Source organism: Vigna unguiculata, chromosome 7 (assembly GCF_037176805.1).
Source record: "Vigna unguiculata cultivar grain cowpea cultivar isolate G323 ecotype 2 chromosome 7, ASM3717680v1, whole genome shotgun sequence".
Taxonomy (NCBI): domain Eukaryota; kingdom Viridiplantae; phylum Streptophyta; class Magnoliopsida; order Fabales; family Fabaceae; genus Vigna; species Vigna unguiculata.
In genome coordinates this window covers 8113904-8128389 of record NC_140798.1, presented here as the reverse complement: position 1 = coordinate 8128389, position 14486 = coordinate 8113904, and the positions used below count along the sequence as shown (strand labels likewise).

At 26.3% G+C, this 14486-nt stretch overlaps 1 protein-coding gene across 1 annotated transcript; it reads right to left on the bottom strand.

Annotated features, from left to right (window-relative positions):
* Nucleotides 1–4072: 4072 nt before the first annotated feature.
* LOC114190451 (uncharacterized) lies at nucleotides 4073–5835 on the bottom strand. The gene is made up of 2 exons (XM_028079339.1): nucleotides 5275–5835; nucleotides 4073–5110 (listed from the first exon to the last, which is right to left on the bottom strand). Exons 1-2 carry the CDS (start codon nucleotides 5833–5835, stop codon nucleotides 4073–4075), a joined length of 1599 nt encoding a protein of 532 aa, XP_027935140.1.
* Nucleotides 5836–14486: the final 8651 nt, after the last annotated feature.

The window sequence follows — 14486 nt, the reverse complement described above, 5'->3', positions numbered from 1 at the left end:
ATAAATATTACAAATTAAATAAATTAAATTAAATTAGATTAATATTAGAAATTAAATGTTTTATCGTCATTAATGTTTTTCATATTTCAAAATTACAATTACACCACAAAATTTATTCGTATTACGAAATCCTTTCCAATTCCAACTCATGAAATCTCTTTGTATTTAAAATTTGAAAAGTAATTACTTTTGAAATAACACTTAATAATATTTGTAATTTCATTGATGTAGTTAATGACACACAAAATTGTCGTATCATTGACAATAGGTTTTTTTTGTAATTCAAATTTTTTTAAATATAATTTGGAAAATGATGAAGAAATTTATATTTGCAACAATGATAAACCTTTTTTGTATTCCAACATATATGATGGTTTACACTACTAAAAAAAAGATCATCTTCCAACATGTTTTGAAGGTAATTAATGGCATACCTAAGTCAGAAATGATTAACAATATATCATTTTCTTCACATTATCTAAATTTATTCACATTATTTATCAAATTTCTTTAGAATTTGTAATTTCGATAATAAATAATGAACTTTAAAATTTAAGTTTAGTTAGTTTTATTATATAAAGTATTTATCACACACAAAAAAATCTATTACATAAAATACTAACTTAACATAAGAATTTTTTTTTTAAGTTTAAGGTAGCTTCTTTAAGAAGCTTTTTCTTCTTCCAAGAAAGTAATTAATATTAACAACAATCAAAATTAACTTTTCATTCTTCCAATGTTACTTGAGTTATCTATCATTACTTATTAAAGAAATAGTGTTTATTGGACTCCATGCATTGCCAACTCATGCTTCTCAAAATTTAAGAAAGTTTTCCATCTTCTGATATGTCTTTCTCACTAATTATGGCATATTAAGAAAGTAAATATTTTTTGTGTCTCAATGTGATACATCTGCATAATTAAATCCTTCTAACAGTAATCTTTTGTATTATCATTTATAATTATAATTTTCTATCTTATCACAATTATTTACGTAATTTCTTGAAGAATGTTTGAAAAATTCTCACCTTTTGCAAAGTTTAACTTCCATAAACTTTTGCTCTTTTGAGGCATTAATTATGAACAAATAAAACTTTTCAACATTTCTGCAAAAAGCCTATTATGTTTTTATTTTGTAAAACTTTACATAGCTTCTTCAAGAAGCTTTGTACAATGTTGAAAATTTCTCAAATTTTTCAAAGTTAATCTTCCAGGAAACAATCTCTTATTACTCTGAAATAAAGAAACTTGTGTTCTTCCAAGTTATTAATTATAAAGAAAGCAATTACTTTTGGTTTCTCAATTACAACTTGGAATATCTACTTTCAACACATTTTTTTTTTATTCTGACAACATTAATTATGAATAACTTTTGACTTTGCATGTTCCCACAAAATGAATTGATGTTAGAAAGAATATCAAGAATTTCTCTAAATATGAATAATAGTTATACCAATAACCCAATTACCGCAAATAAAAAACTTCTCACTTTCTCAAGAATTGTTAGAATTGATGCACCAATATTTCACAACCAAGAGGGGGGGGTGAATTGGTATTAACAAATTTTGCCCAGTTTTAGCACTTTTGAAACTGTTTTGATAAAAACATTTGCTTTTGAATCAATTGAAATAGTATGGTTTGATGCTTAATGTATGGAGCATTTATACTATGACAAGATATAAAGAGAAAGAGATAAAGCACACAAAATTTTTATACTGGTTCGATTCTTAAGAATCTACATCCAGTTCATCTAGCAAACCATAGCTAGAGATATTCACTATATCACAAGAATTTCAAGATTTACAAATACACTTGATAAATCTAAATTCTAAGATAAAGGAACACACACGCAAGGCATCCACACACTTGCACAACCACACAACAACAAGACTATCACACACACTTGCTTTAGACAGAAAATAACCAAAACAAACAGTTTCAAATTGTATCAAAACACAAGAACAAAGCCTACAAAATGGATTGAGTACACCTTTTCCAAGACTGAAATTTCTTCTGCTTGCCAAGTCAAAATTGAATGTGTTTTGATAGAATTCTTCAAGAGGACCTTCCAAGATAGCTCCAAGAACCTGTTTCACACTTCTCTTTCTTTATTTTGATTGAACAAATTTAGCTTCAGAAAGTGCAGAATCTGTTTTTATATAACAGCTGCAATCAGGCACAAACCTAGTCGACTACATTAGTTGGCTAGTCGACTATCGGGAAGTGCAGAAACTGTTTTTATATAACAGTTGCTATCAGGCACGAACCTAGTCGACTACATTAGTTGGCTAGTCAACTATCGGGATAGCAGATTAACATTTTCAAATTATCACATGGTAGCAGAATAACATTTTCAGATTATCACATACATGTCATGTTAACCATTGTCATGCTATTATGGACATCATCAAAAACATTTCAAATACACTTAATCAGCAACAATCTCCCCCTTTTTTGATGATGGACAAACTTGCATAGAACAACAAACCTTTCTCCCCCTTTGGGCATGATCAAAAACAGGGGGAAAAAACAATGCAGAAAATAGTCAATCTCAATGAAGTATATAGCTAAAAGCATTCAAAATCATGGGCTTCCTTTGCTCCCTCTAACTTGAAACCCCCTATATGATGAATAGGCCAATGAAATCATAGAATGTCATAACTATGGAATGCATGTCATTATATAATATGGTATCAAAGTAAAATGCAGCAGACGGGGATAAGAGAAATTGAAATATCAAAGTACAAGCAACGTTGTCAAATCAAGTAAAAAGAAAAGAGCAACATGGACTTAATGGGAAAACCAAATACAACAAATTTTATCATATTAGCTCTAAGTACAATCAATCACAAAAGAACAATCTTGATCCCAAAATCTAGATGCATGGTTACCCCTAGGAACAAACACCGAAACAACACACACACATTTCTCCCCCTTTTTGAACATTTAGAAAAATAAGGGGCTGACAGTAAAAAAATATGCAAACTATGAGACATATTCAATATCACTACCACAAATAATTATTCAGAAAAAGATGCAGCATAGCAAGGAAAAACATGATACAAAATATGTATGCAACATTCAGCTTATACAACATATAGGCAAAAGAGATATCCTATTTACGCTTCTGAAACTAGATCATGCAGTGTACATGTTAACACCAATTTAAGCCAAAATGAGAACAAAAGGAGAAAGATAGAAAGATTACAATCCCATTAATCAGACATTTCAGCTTGTGGAGATCCTTCCTCATCATCAACAATGGTAGCGGCAAATTTCTTTTCTTCTTCCTCAAACGCATATGAAGGTTGTGGGAAGGATGAACAACAACAACACAGTGAAAAGGGAATATAGGTAACTTACTACAACTTCTCAAGATTAGGGTTTTAAAAAGATTGGGAGTTTTGAAAACAATTAGAGAATGGGGATTTAGGGTTCTGATCTTATTTAGGTATTTGGTAGTGTTGTTTATGACTTTTGGAATTAATTTGAAAGTTATCTCAAAAACTTTACCAAACCAAGTTTGTTGTAGAAATAGTTAACTAGGTTATTAATCTAGTCGAATAGGTGCGAATTTGGACACAGGAATACAAAAAATTACGTGACTAATTAACTAGCAAGTTGACTATTTTATGCAGAATGAGAAAACCTGATGCAGTATGAAAAAATAGTTAACTAATGAGTCGACTATGTAATGCAGAAATAGAAAAATTGGTGTAGTTGTGACAAATCTAGTGCAGTATGAAAACGATATTTAACTAGATAGTCAACTTTATTTGCTGCAGAATGGTAAAATCTGATGTAGATTTTTATGCTGTAAATGTGAAATCAAGTATGCCTAATTCATTAAAATGTTGAAGAATAACAACATAGATGCAACAAAACAATTTGTATTTGTAGGAAACACTTTTAGTGCAAAAAGATTATTTTTTATGTCCTAAGAAACATCATCAAAAAGTATTAAAAGTTGTTTTACTCACGCAGGGAATGATTGGAACTTTTCTTTACTTGTGCAGCCCAAAAAATAATACCACATTGATTATTAGGCTTTTCCCAAACCTTGCAAGACAGTTTAAACATATGATGCAAGTATCCAATTGAATTTGGGTCCTTTCATGTTAGACAAAACATTTGAATTCTTGGCTATCCATTTATATTTACCTTCAGGAACACCATGATTCTTAAAGTAGCATTTATTTGATGTATGACCAGGTTTGCAACAGTAAAAGCATACAATAGAAGATGGTTTACTCATGTTAATGAGTTTCCTTGACTCTAGTCGACTATTAAGTTGATTCTCGTGTTCTGCATATCCTATGCCTTCTCTGTTCAGTACACTTCTTTGGGAACCTAGCATAGCATCTAGATAATTTCTTCCTAGAGGGAATCTAGTTAAGGTACTCATTAGATATTTGATTCTCTCTAATTGTTTGGAACAAATTTCATAATTAAGCACACTCTTTTTGCAATTATCACTTTTATGCTTTTCAATATTTTCAAGCTCAGTTTTCAACTCTTCATTTTCTGTTTCAAGTTGTTTTAATCTATTTTCAAGCCACCTATTTTCACCTTTATGTCTGTTATTAGAGTATTGCAACTTTCTAGACTCTTCATTGAACTCATTATATACATCAAGTAGTTGATAGCACCTATTTTCATAGATTTCATCAGTAGATTCAAGATCACTTACACTACTGGCAGAGGAATTTGTATCAGCCATCAAACACAGATTTGTTTCTTCTTCATGGTTTTCACTTGAATCACTAGAGGTGCTGGAGTCATTTTCCTCCCAAGCAATATATGCTTTCTTCACTCTCTTGGACTTGTTTGTGGCCTCACTCTTTTCCTCCAATTTCTTTTTGATCTTGAGAATTGGACAATCAGGTTTGATATGACCAGATTTGCCACACTCATAACATGTTGGAGTGCTAAATGATGACTCTTGCCTCTTGGAAGGGAATCTTCTATTTCTTGCAGCTGCAGATTTTGCATTAGATTTATTTTTGTACTTCAAAAATCTTGGGAAACGTTTTACCATCAGATTTAATGTCTCATAATCAGAATTTTCATCCTCCTGATCTGTTGTTTCTTTATCTTTGTTGGCTTTCTTCTGCTTTCAATTTCTGCAACAACATTTAATGCAATGCTTTGCCTTTTCTCTCCTTCCTCTTCCTCTTTTAGACGTCCAAGTTCCAATTCATGTTCTCTTAGTTTTCCAAAAAGGGTTGCCATACTCATTATGGTGAGATCTCTTTATTCAAAAATTGCAGTGACCTTAGGCTGCCATGCTCTATTCAGACTTTTCTGTATTTTGATATTCAGTTCTTCCTTTTCAAAGACCTTTCCCAAGGCTATGAGATGATTCACAATATGAGTGAACCTTTTTTGCACATCATAGATTGTTTCTTCAGCCTTCATCCTAAACATTTCATACTCCTGGATTAATGTGTTCTTTCTAGCTCTCTTGACTTCATCCGTGCCTTCATGAGTTACCTCTAACACATCCCACATTTCTTTGGCGGATTGACAAATTGATACCCTATAGAATTCATCCAATGTTAGTGCAGATGAGATTATATTCTTGGCTCTCACATCATAATGAGCACGTTTATTTTCATCAAGAGTCCAAGATAAGAAATCTTTAGGCATAGTTTTTCCTTCCACAATTTTTGTAGGTATGAATGGACCATTAACAATAGCATTCCATACACCTTTATCAACTGATTCTAAAAAGATCTTCATTCTGATTTTCCAGAAAGGATAGTTATCTCCAAAAAATAAGGGTGGTCTGTTTATTGAAGCCCCTTCAGAAAAAGTCTGTGAAATATTGGCCATCTGTCAAGATCTAGTCGACTATGGATTCGACTAACCAGCTCTGGTGCCACATGTTAGAATTGATGCACCAATATTTCACAACCAAGAGGGGGGTGAATTGGTATTAACAAATTTTACCCAGTTTTAGCACTTTTGAAATTGTTTTGATAAAAACCTTTGCTTTTGAATCAATTGAAATAGTATGGTTTGATGCTTAATGTATGGAGCATTTATACTATGACAAGATATAGAGAGAAAGAGATAAAGCACACAAAATTTTTATACTGGTTCGATTCTTAAGAATCTACATCCAGTTCATCTAGCAAACCACAACTAGAGATATTCATTATATCACAAGAATTTCAAGATTTACAAATACACTTGATAAATCTAAATTCTAAGATAAAGGAACACACACGCAAGGCATCCACACACTTGCACAACCACACAACAGCAAGGCTATTACACACACTTGTTTTAGACAGAAAACAACAAAAACAAACAGTTTCAAACTGTATCAAAACACAAGAACAAAGCCTACAAAATGGATTGAGTACACCTTTTCCAAAACTGAAATTTCTTCTTCTTGCCAAGTCAAAATTGAATGTGTCTTGATAGAATTCTTCAAGAGGACCTTCCAAGATAGCTCCAAGAACCTGTTTCACACTTCTCTTTCTTTCTTTTAATTGAACAGATTTAGCTTCAGAAAGTGCAGAATCTGTTTTTATATAACAGCTACAATCAGGCACGAACCTAGTCGACTACATTAGTTGGCTAGTCGACTATCGGGAAGTGCAGAAACTGTTTTTATATAACAGATGCTATCAGGCACGAACCTAGTCGACTACATTAGCTGGCTAGTCAACTATCGGGATAACAAATTAACATATTCAGATTATCACTTGGCAGTAGAATAAAATTTTCAGATTATCACATACATGTCATGTTAACCGTTGTCATGCTATTATGGACATCATCAAAAATATTTCAAATACACTTAATCAGCAACAAGAATTAATTTACTTATTCCAAGACGTTTGCTTTAATAATTATTACAACATTAAATATCAACACTAAGAATGATGGTTTGTGACACTCAATGCTCATCCAAACATTGTAGTGTTATCTACATGTTCAAATTCAACACATCTACCAAATTCATCCAGATACAATGCACTTTAAATATTTTTACAACCTAATTGATTTAATGTATTATAACTTATAATTAATATTAATTTTTTTTAATTCAATCTCTTTGTAAACATTTCAAAATCTCTCAATTAGCCATACTTACTTCTCATCTTCCACCATCACCTAATAATGTGCATTTAATTATTAAATTAGTAGTCTATATTGTCCATGGTTGGAATTTGAAGTTTAAATAACTGAATTTGAATTTAAAACTTACTGTTTTTATATTTTTTATGTACAATAGATGAGTAGATGAAAGAGTTATTATATATCATAATTTATTCTTCAGATATACGATATTTTTAATTCATGATTTTCTAATTTAAATTGGACTTTCTGAATTTAAATTGTTTAAAAAATTTAAAATTATTTGAAAAATTTATTTTTAATATTAGTATTAATATTAATATCGAATGACATGTAACCCTATATTTTATTAACTTCTCCGTACGTAATTATATATTGGAAATTGACTTCATTACATCTTGGCCTAATAAATTATCCAAGAATATATATTTACTCGATAAGCATTTTATACTTTTCATCTTTCAAAAATAAAAAAATGTTAACAAGAATAAAAACAACTTTTCATCTTCCAGCATTTACATTGTCTAATGTCAATAACTTTTCATCTTCCAAGAATCTTGCAAATTTCTCTCTTCCAACGCGTCGTCTTTTTTAATTACTCCATTTATTATGAACAACAAAAAATATGATTTGTGGAAACATCAATCAAACATATAATTAGGATTTAAGACATTCCAAAAAGTATTATTTATCAATTTTAAGTATATATAAAATATAAATTTTTTATATCCTAATGTTTTTTTTAGATGTTACCTGTTGTTTATTTATCATTAATCATTAATATTCATTTATTGTTGTTATATATTATTGATTAGTAATTAGTATTAATAAGACTAAAAGGATGGTTTAAAAATATTGTATTGAAAATCAAAATCTTCTTCTATTAATGTGTTTAGAAGATGATTGATCTAATATTACTTATTATGTTTATATTCTTAACTTTATATCAATCTATGATTAAATTCAAATATTAAGTTAAAAATAAATTTATGTTTATGCAGAATTAATGTAATATTATCATTTTTTATTTTTGTATAATATTACATTACATTAAATTTACATTGGAAACTTTTTTTTTCATTTAATGTCTTTGAAAATCAAACTTTTCATCTTATAGTGGATTTTTTCAAACATCAAACGATAGATAATATTAAGTAATGTATTCCTCACATGTTTTTTAAAATAAATTTCAAACAAAATTTCAAAATTAATTGATTGGAAATCAAATCTTTCTCTGATTTTAAATTGTGAAAAATTTCTCATAACATATACATAAATTTTGGATTCAAATTTAAAATCGAGTGATAACAAAATTTAAATTTAACATTTAAAATAAAAAGTATATACAATTTTTTTTAATAAATACATTAATATTTCTGATAAAAAGATATAAATTCAAATATTCACAAAATTTGATGACTCATAACTGTATAATAATATATTATAAAATATAATAATATTTAATAACAATGTAAATTTAAAATATCTTAATAAAGTTTGAATTTGAAATTCAAATTCAAAAAACATTGTAATATAGTGTAGGTTTTCTTCTGAATTTTTTTTAATGTATCTAAATAATTTTCAGATATTTTTAATTTATAAGAAAAATTCGTATTTAAGATATTATGAAATTCTAAAAATATAAATTGAAAAAAATTAATAAAAATACATTAATAATTACAATTAAAAATAATAAAACTAAAAATATGATATAAAAGAATAAATAAATAATAGGGTTAAATATGTGTTTGGTCCTCAAGTTCCAGTGAAATTTAAAATTAGTCCCTTTTCGAAACTTCATATCAATGTAGTCATTCATCTTTAAAAATGTGTGAATTTAGTCCTTTTAACCAATTTTTGTTAAGTTTATCTGACGTTTCAAGTGAATTTCATGATAGTATTTGAATTGTTTATACCGTTTAACACATTTTCACTTCACTGTTAACTCAAATATTATCATAAAATATGTTTAAAATGTCAAATAAACTTAATAAAATTGGTAAGAAGGACTAAATTCATGCATTTCTAAAGATGAATGACTAAATTGGTATAAAGTTTTGAAGAGGGACTAATTCCAAAATTCACTGAAACTTAAAAGACAAAAAGCATATTTAACCCTAAATAATATAATATTTAGGAATAAAAGTTTTGTGGTTCTTAATAATATAATAATATATTAACATATTAAAATATAGTAATAAAAGTAATAATAATTAAAATATGGTGTAAAACAATAAATAAATAAATAATTGTAAAATCTAAAATTTGGTTACTGTATGTTTCCATATTTGTTTTTGGTTTTTCAAATACTTTTCTTTAATTGGTTCAAATTTATTTTGTTTGCAATTTTTTTTTCGCTCACTTTTGCTTTTTCAGATTTTTTTTACCGGGTTCAAGTTCATGTTTTTCATTTTTAAATTTTTGTGTTCATTAATTTTTAGATTTTTTTTCTCATTCCATTTTTGTTAGACAAATTTACTTTTCCAAATTTTTGTTTTCAATTAGTTCAAGTTTGTGTTATTCAATTTCAAATGGTTGTATCCAATTTGTACATTTTCTACATTTTTTTCTTCTCAGATTGTTTTTATATATATTTGCTTATACATATAATTTCTATGATTCCATGATTTCTTTTGACTCTCGCTATCTCTCTTTATATTTTTCTTCTTGGTTTCCATGGTTGCAAATGGGTATTTTAAATAAGATCAGAATGCATGTTGAAATCACTAATTTCTTAAATTTCAAGGTGTTGGGAATAGGATTTGAAAGCTTTGAAATTACTAATTTATAATTTTAACAATAATATTAATATTAAAATTTTATTGTTGTAAATTTAATTTAAAATAGAAATGATTTAATATTAAAATTTTGAATATATTAATAATATGTGGTTCAATATTTGCACTTGAAATAAACTTATATAAATATCACATAAAATATATTAATATCAATAATAATTTTTAAAATATAATTTGTACTTATTATATTAATATTCAAATTGGAGTTGACAGATACCTCTTTTTCAATTTTGAATAACTTTTCTCATACTTAAACCCATTCCAAGGCAATTTCCCTTTTCTTATGTATTAATTGGACAAATACACATTCTTTTTGTTTCTCTACTATTATACTTTTCTACATTTTTTACTCAATATTTCATTTAAAATTAAATTTGATTTCATAATTTTAATTAACTAAATCTTAATATATTATTTAAAATAATTATATACAATACATTTTATTAAAAATATATATAAATATACACTTTTATTATAAAATTAAGTAAATAATTATTATTGAATTTTATAAAATAAAATATTCATATTAAATTTAATTATACTTTTATAATTTTAAATTAATTTTATAAATATACGTTTCGAAAATTCGGTACGCGTGCGTTGCACGGGTAGAAATACTAGTATTAGTCATTTATAGGCACATAAAAGAGATGTATACTCACTACCTAACCTTAGCGATGCCGAACAAGTATCGGATAGTCCCAACTTTGGCCTATGAATATCCTAGTCTAGTGTGTTATTCTTAACTATCCAGATATTCACCTACTTGGTAAAACTTCCTTAGACCCCACCCTGGTCCCTGCCTTTCATCCCGCAATGAACAAAACTGTGACTTCCCAAATACAAACACTCTGACACAGGTTTAATCTCAACTTATTGAAACCAAACTTAACGCTTACTTAACTACCATACTCTGGATATTTTCAAAGGTCATACAATGTGATGACTATCAAATCATGTCATTGTATAAACTATACACAAAGAATATAAATTAATAATAAAATGTACATGTAATTTTCTTCTATCGAAGGTCACTGAATAAAATAATGTTTACTTTTACTTTTATTTATTTATTTTTAATTATAAAATAATGATAAAATAAGAATCAAAGCAAGAACTTCAAATAAATAACTAGATAAAGATTAAAATGTTATAAACAAATATAATAACAAAAAATATAAAGTAAACAAGACCATTGTGTAACTGGAGATATATTAAATGAAATAAATAAACAGGACCGGTACGTAACTAGAGATAAATTAAATAAATAAAAAGGAGCAGTTCATAACTGGAGATAAATAAAATAAAATAAATAAATAGAATCAATGCATAACTGAAGATAAATTAAATAAAATAATAAACATGATTAGTGCATAATTATAGATAAATTAAATAAAATAAATAAACATGACCAGTGCATAACTGAAGATAAATTAAATAAAATAAATAAAAATCAGTGCATAACTGAAGATAAATAAAATAAAATAAATAAACATGACCAATACATAACTAGAGATAAATTAAATAAAATAAATAAACATGTCCCATACATAACTGGATATTAAATAAAATAAATTAAATAAAAAGGATTCGTACATAACTTGAGATAAATAAAATAAAATAAATAAACAAGATCAGTATATAACTAGAGATAAATTAAATAGAATAAATAACTGAAGATATATTAAATAAAATAAAGTTGGAAAGTTGGAGACAAATTAAATAAATATAATAGGCTAATAAATGAAAATAAGTTAAATCAAAGTAAATAGAATAATATATGATTCAAAATAAATAAAAGATTAATATAACACTCATAAATTTATTAAGATTAATATAAAAAGAACTTAACATCATTCTCCCCTTACCTTATTAGTTGGAGGGACGCATTAGCAATACTTCTAAAAGGCCAAGATATTTTTCAAATCTTTTGCTTAAACTTTATCTCTCTATTTATTTTTCTCTTTCTCTCTCTCCCCTTGTTTCTTTCTCATGTAATTAGAGATGGCATGAGAGAATCTCGTCCCTGTTTTGACGACGAATCCCCGCATTGATTGGGTATGGATATTGGTATGGGGAATCCCCGATTTTTTCAATTGGGTATGGGGATGGGGATGAGGATGTACATATCCCGCCATAATACCCGTCTCCGCCATTTCTCCATCCTCGTTTAAATTATTAAAATATTCACAATTAATTAAGTAACCATATATATATATATATATTTTTTTTTTCTATTTTTTATTTCTTTTAATTATTTGGTTTGTTATGAAACTCATTCGCATCTCTAATATATTTTTATATCTTATCATACTTTTATGTAATTATGTTAAAATGATGTATGTTAATTAAAAAAAAAATATTTCTAACATTTGAATCTATTATTTTTTAATATTTTTATTTATTGTATATTGTCCTTTCACATGAAAATGTTTAATACTTTCAATTTAAGTGTTTAATAGCATAAACCTTTTATTTACTAGCTAATATAAAAAAATTACTTATTATTATTAATTTTTATTTCATTTGAATAACTCTTTTGTTTTGCTAAAACAATTTTTGTTATTTCTCAATCATTGAGTATATATGTTGATATTTGAAAAATTTTCTTAGATCTCTAAGATATTTTTCATATTATCATACCCTTAATTATAATTTAAAAAATTAAAGTAAACAAACATTTAAAATATATTTTAATTTGAATATTTTTTTCCTTTTATATTTTTTTAAAAATATTTTTAAATTTTATCAACTAGGTTTCATTAATGTTTGCAAATTTAATAAATGTTTTGGTTCTCATGAAATTTTATTTGGTATTCTAATCTAAAATGTAAACAATTATAATTTATTTAGTATTTTATATCGAAGAAACAATCATCTTCCTAATATTGAATATTTGATAATATTATGTTTCCTTTACCGTTATTTTAATTATTTTATAAAAAATAATTAAAATTAATATTAAAGTAGTAAGAAAATGGGTACGGGTATGGGTACAAGATTATACTCGTTACTCGGTGGGGATGAGGATGAGACAAAAATTTGATACCCGTTGGGTTTAGGATGTGGATGAGGATAATTTTTTTTTACAGGGATGGGTATGAGATAATGAAACCCGTCCCCGCCCCCCGCCCTGTTGCCATCCCTACATGTAATTCACCTTTCCCTTCATTCTTTCTACATTTTTCTCTTTCATTCCATCTTTTTACTACCAAATCATGTACACATTTAATTAATGCAAAGATTATCTTCATTAATGAATAGATAAATCTCGTGCCTTCTTTTCTTTTCTTTTCTTATGTAATCACCATTTCCTCCTATCTTTTACTCTTTCCTATCACATTCCAACATACTTAGGTTCAAAGTGATAATTGCATGCATTAAATGCAATCTTATCACTATTTATTTTCATGTTCTTATATTCTTATCTTCTTTTTTTTACTTAATTTCTTTTTTTTTTCTTATCTCTTAGATTTAACATTATCAGATTCCTTTATTTTATTTTTTAAACTTATATATCTATATATTAGTAACTTATTTTTTTATAATATATATATATATATATATATATATATATATATTATTGTAGTCATTTATTATTATTTTTATTTTATTTATTCTTAATGTTTCTTAAAAATTACTTAATTTTTTTCTCAATATATATAATACAAAACACTAACAAAAACATAGAATTTTTTAACTTTTATATTTAAAATAAAGATAAAATAAATAATATAATTTATTAAAAATATGGATGTTACATAAATGGTGTATTAAGTCCACATAAATTGGGCTTACCAGATTATCAAATCCACATGCAATAAGACTCCATAGGTAATTGGGCCTCTTAGTCAAATCTATTTAAGTAAAATTTTACAAAATATAATAATATAAATAACAGATTAAATAAGAAAAATATTTATGTATTCATTAATATGTTAACTGGAGCGTTGAAATATTTTCTGTAAAATACCCTTATTTGGTGTGGGATGACAACAATCTAAGAAAAGAAAGACAACTACATAAAGTATCAAAATGTTTTTGAAGTCTCCGCAAAATATGTTTGATTCCGTAAAAACAATTTATATCCTCCATCTGTAGCCAGTGTTTCTTCAAAGTTTATAAATGAATTCCAACAAATAAAAAATCGTATTTAGACATTTGTTGATATTTACATATATCATTATAATATTAGCGAAAAGATAAAAACAAAAAATAATAGTGCAACATGTCTTCCAATTGATGGAAGAAAAAAAAAAGAATTTACTTAAAAAACATATTATTGAATTATAAACCATAACAAAAATAAAAATACATGAATTTATTTATTTTTTATTAAATATTACTTATTTTTATATATTATACAATAAGATATATATAAAAAATAAAATGCGTGTTCTTTAATATTAATTAATATAACAATAAATTTGTACTCCTTTCAAATAGGAAATACAAATACATATATATATATATATATATATATATATATATATATATATATATATATATATGTGATAGTAAAAAGTATGTTTACCAATTTCCTAGGAATTAAAAAAATAATAGTAAAAAGTAAGAGATAAAAGACAATAGAGAAAG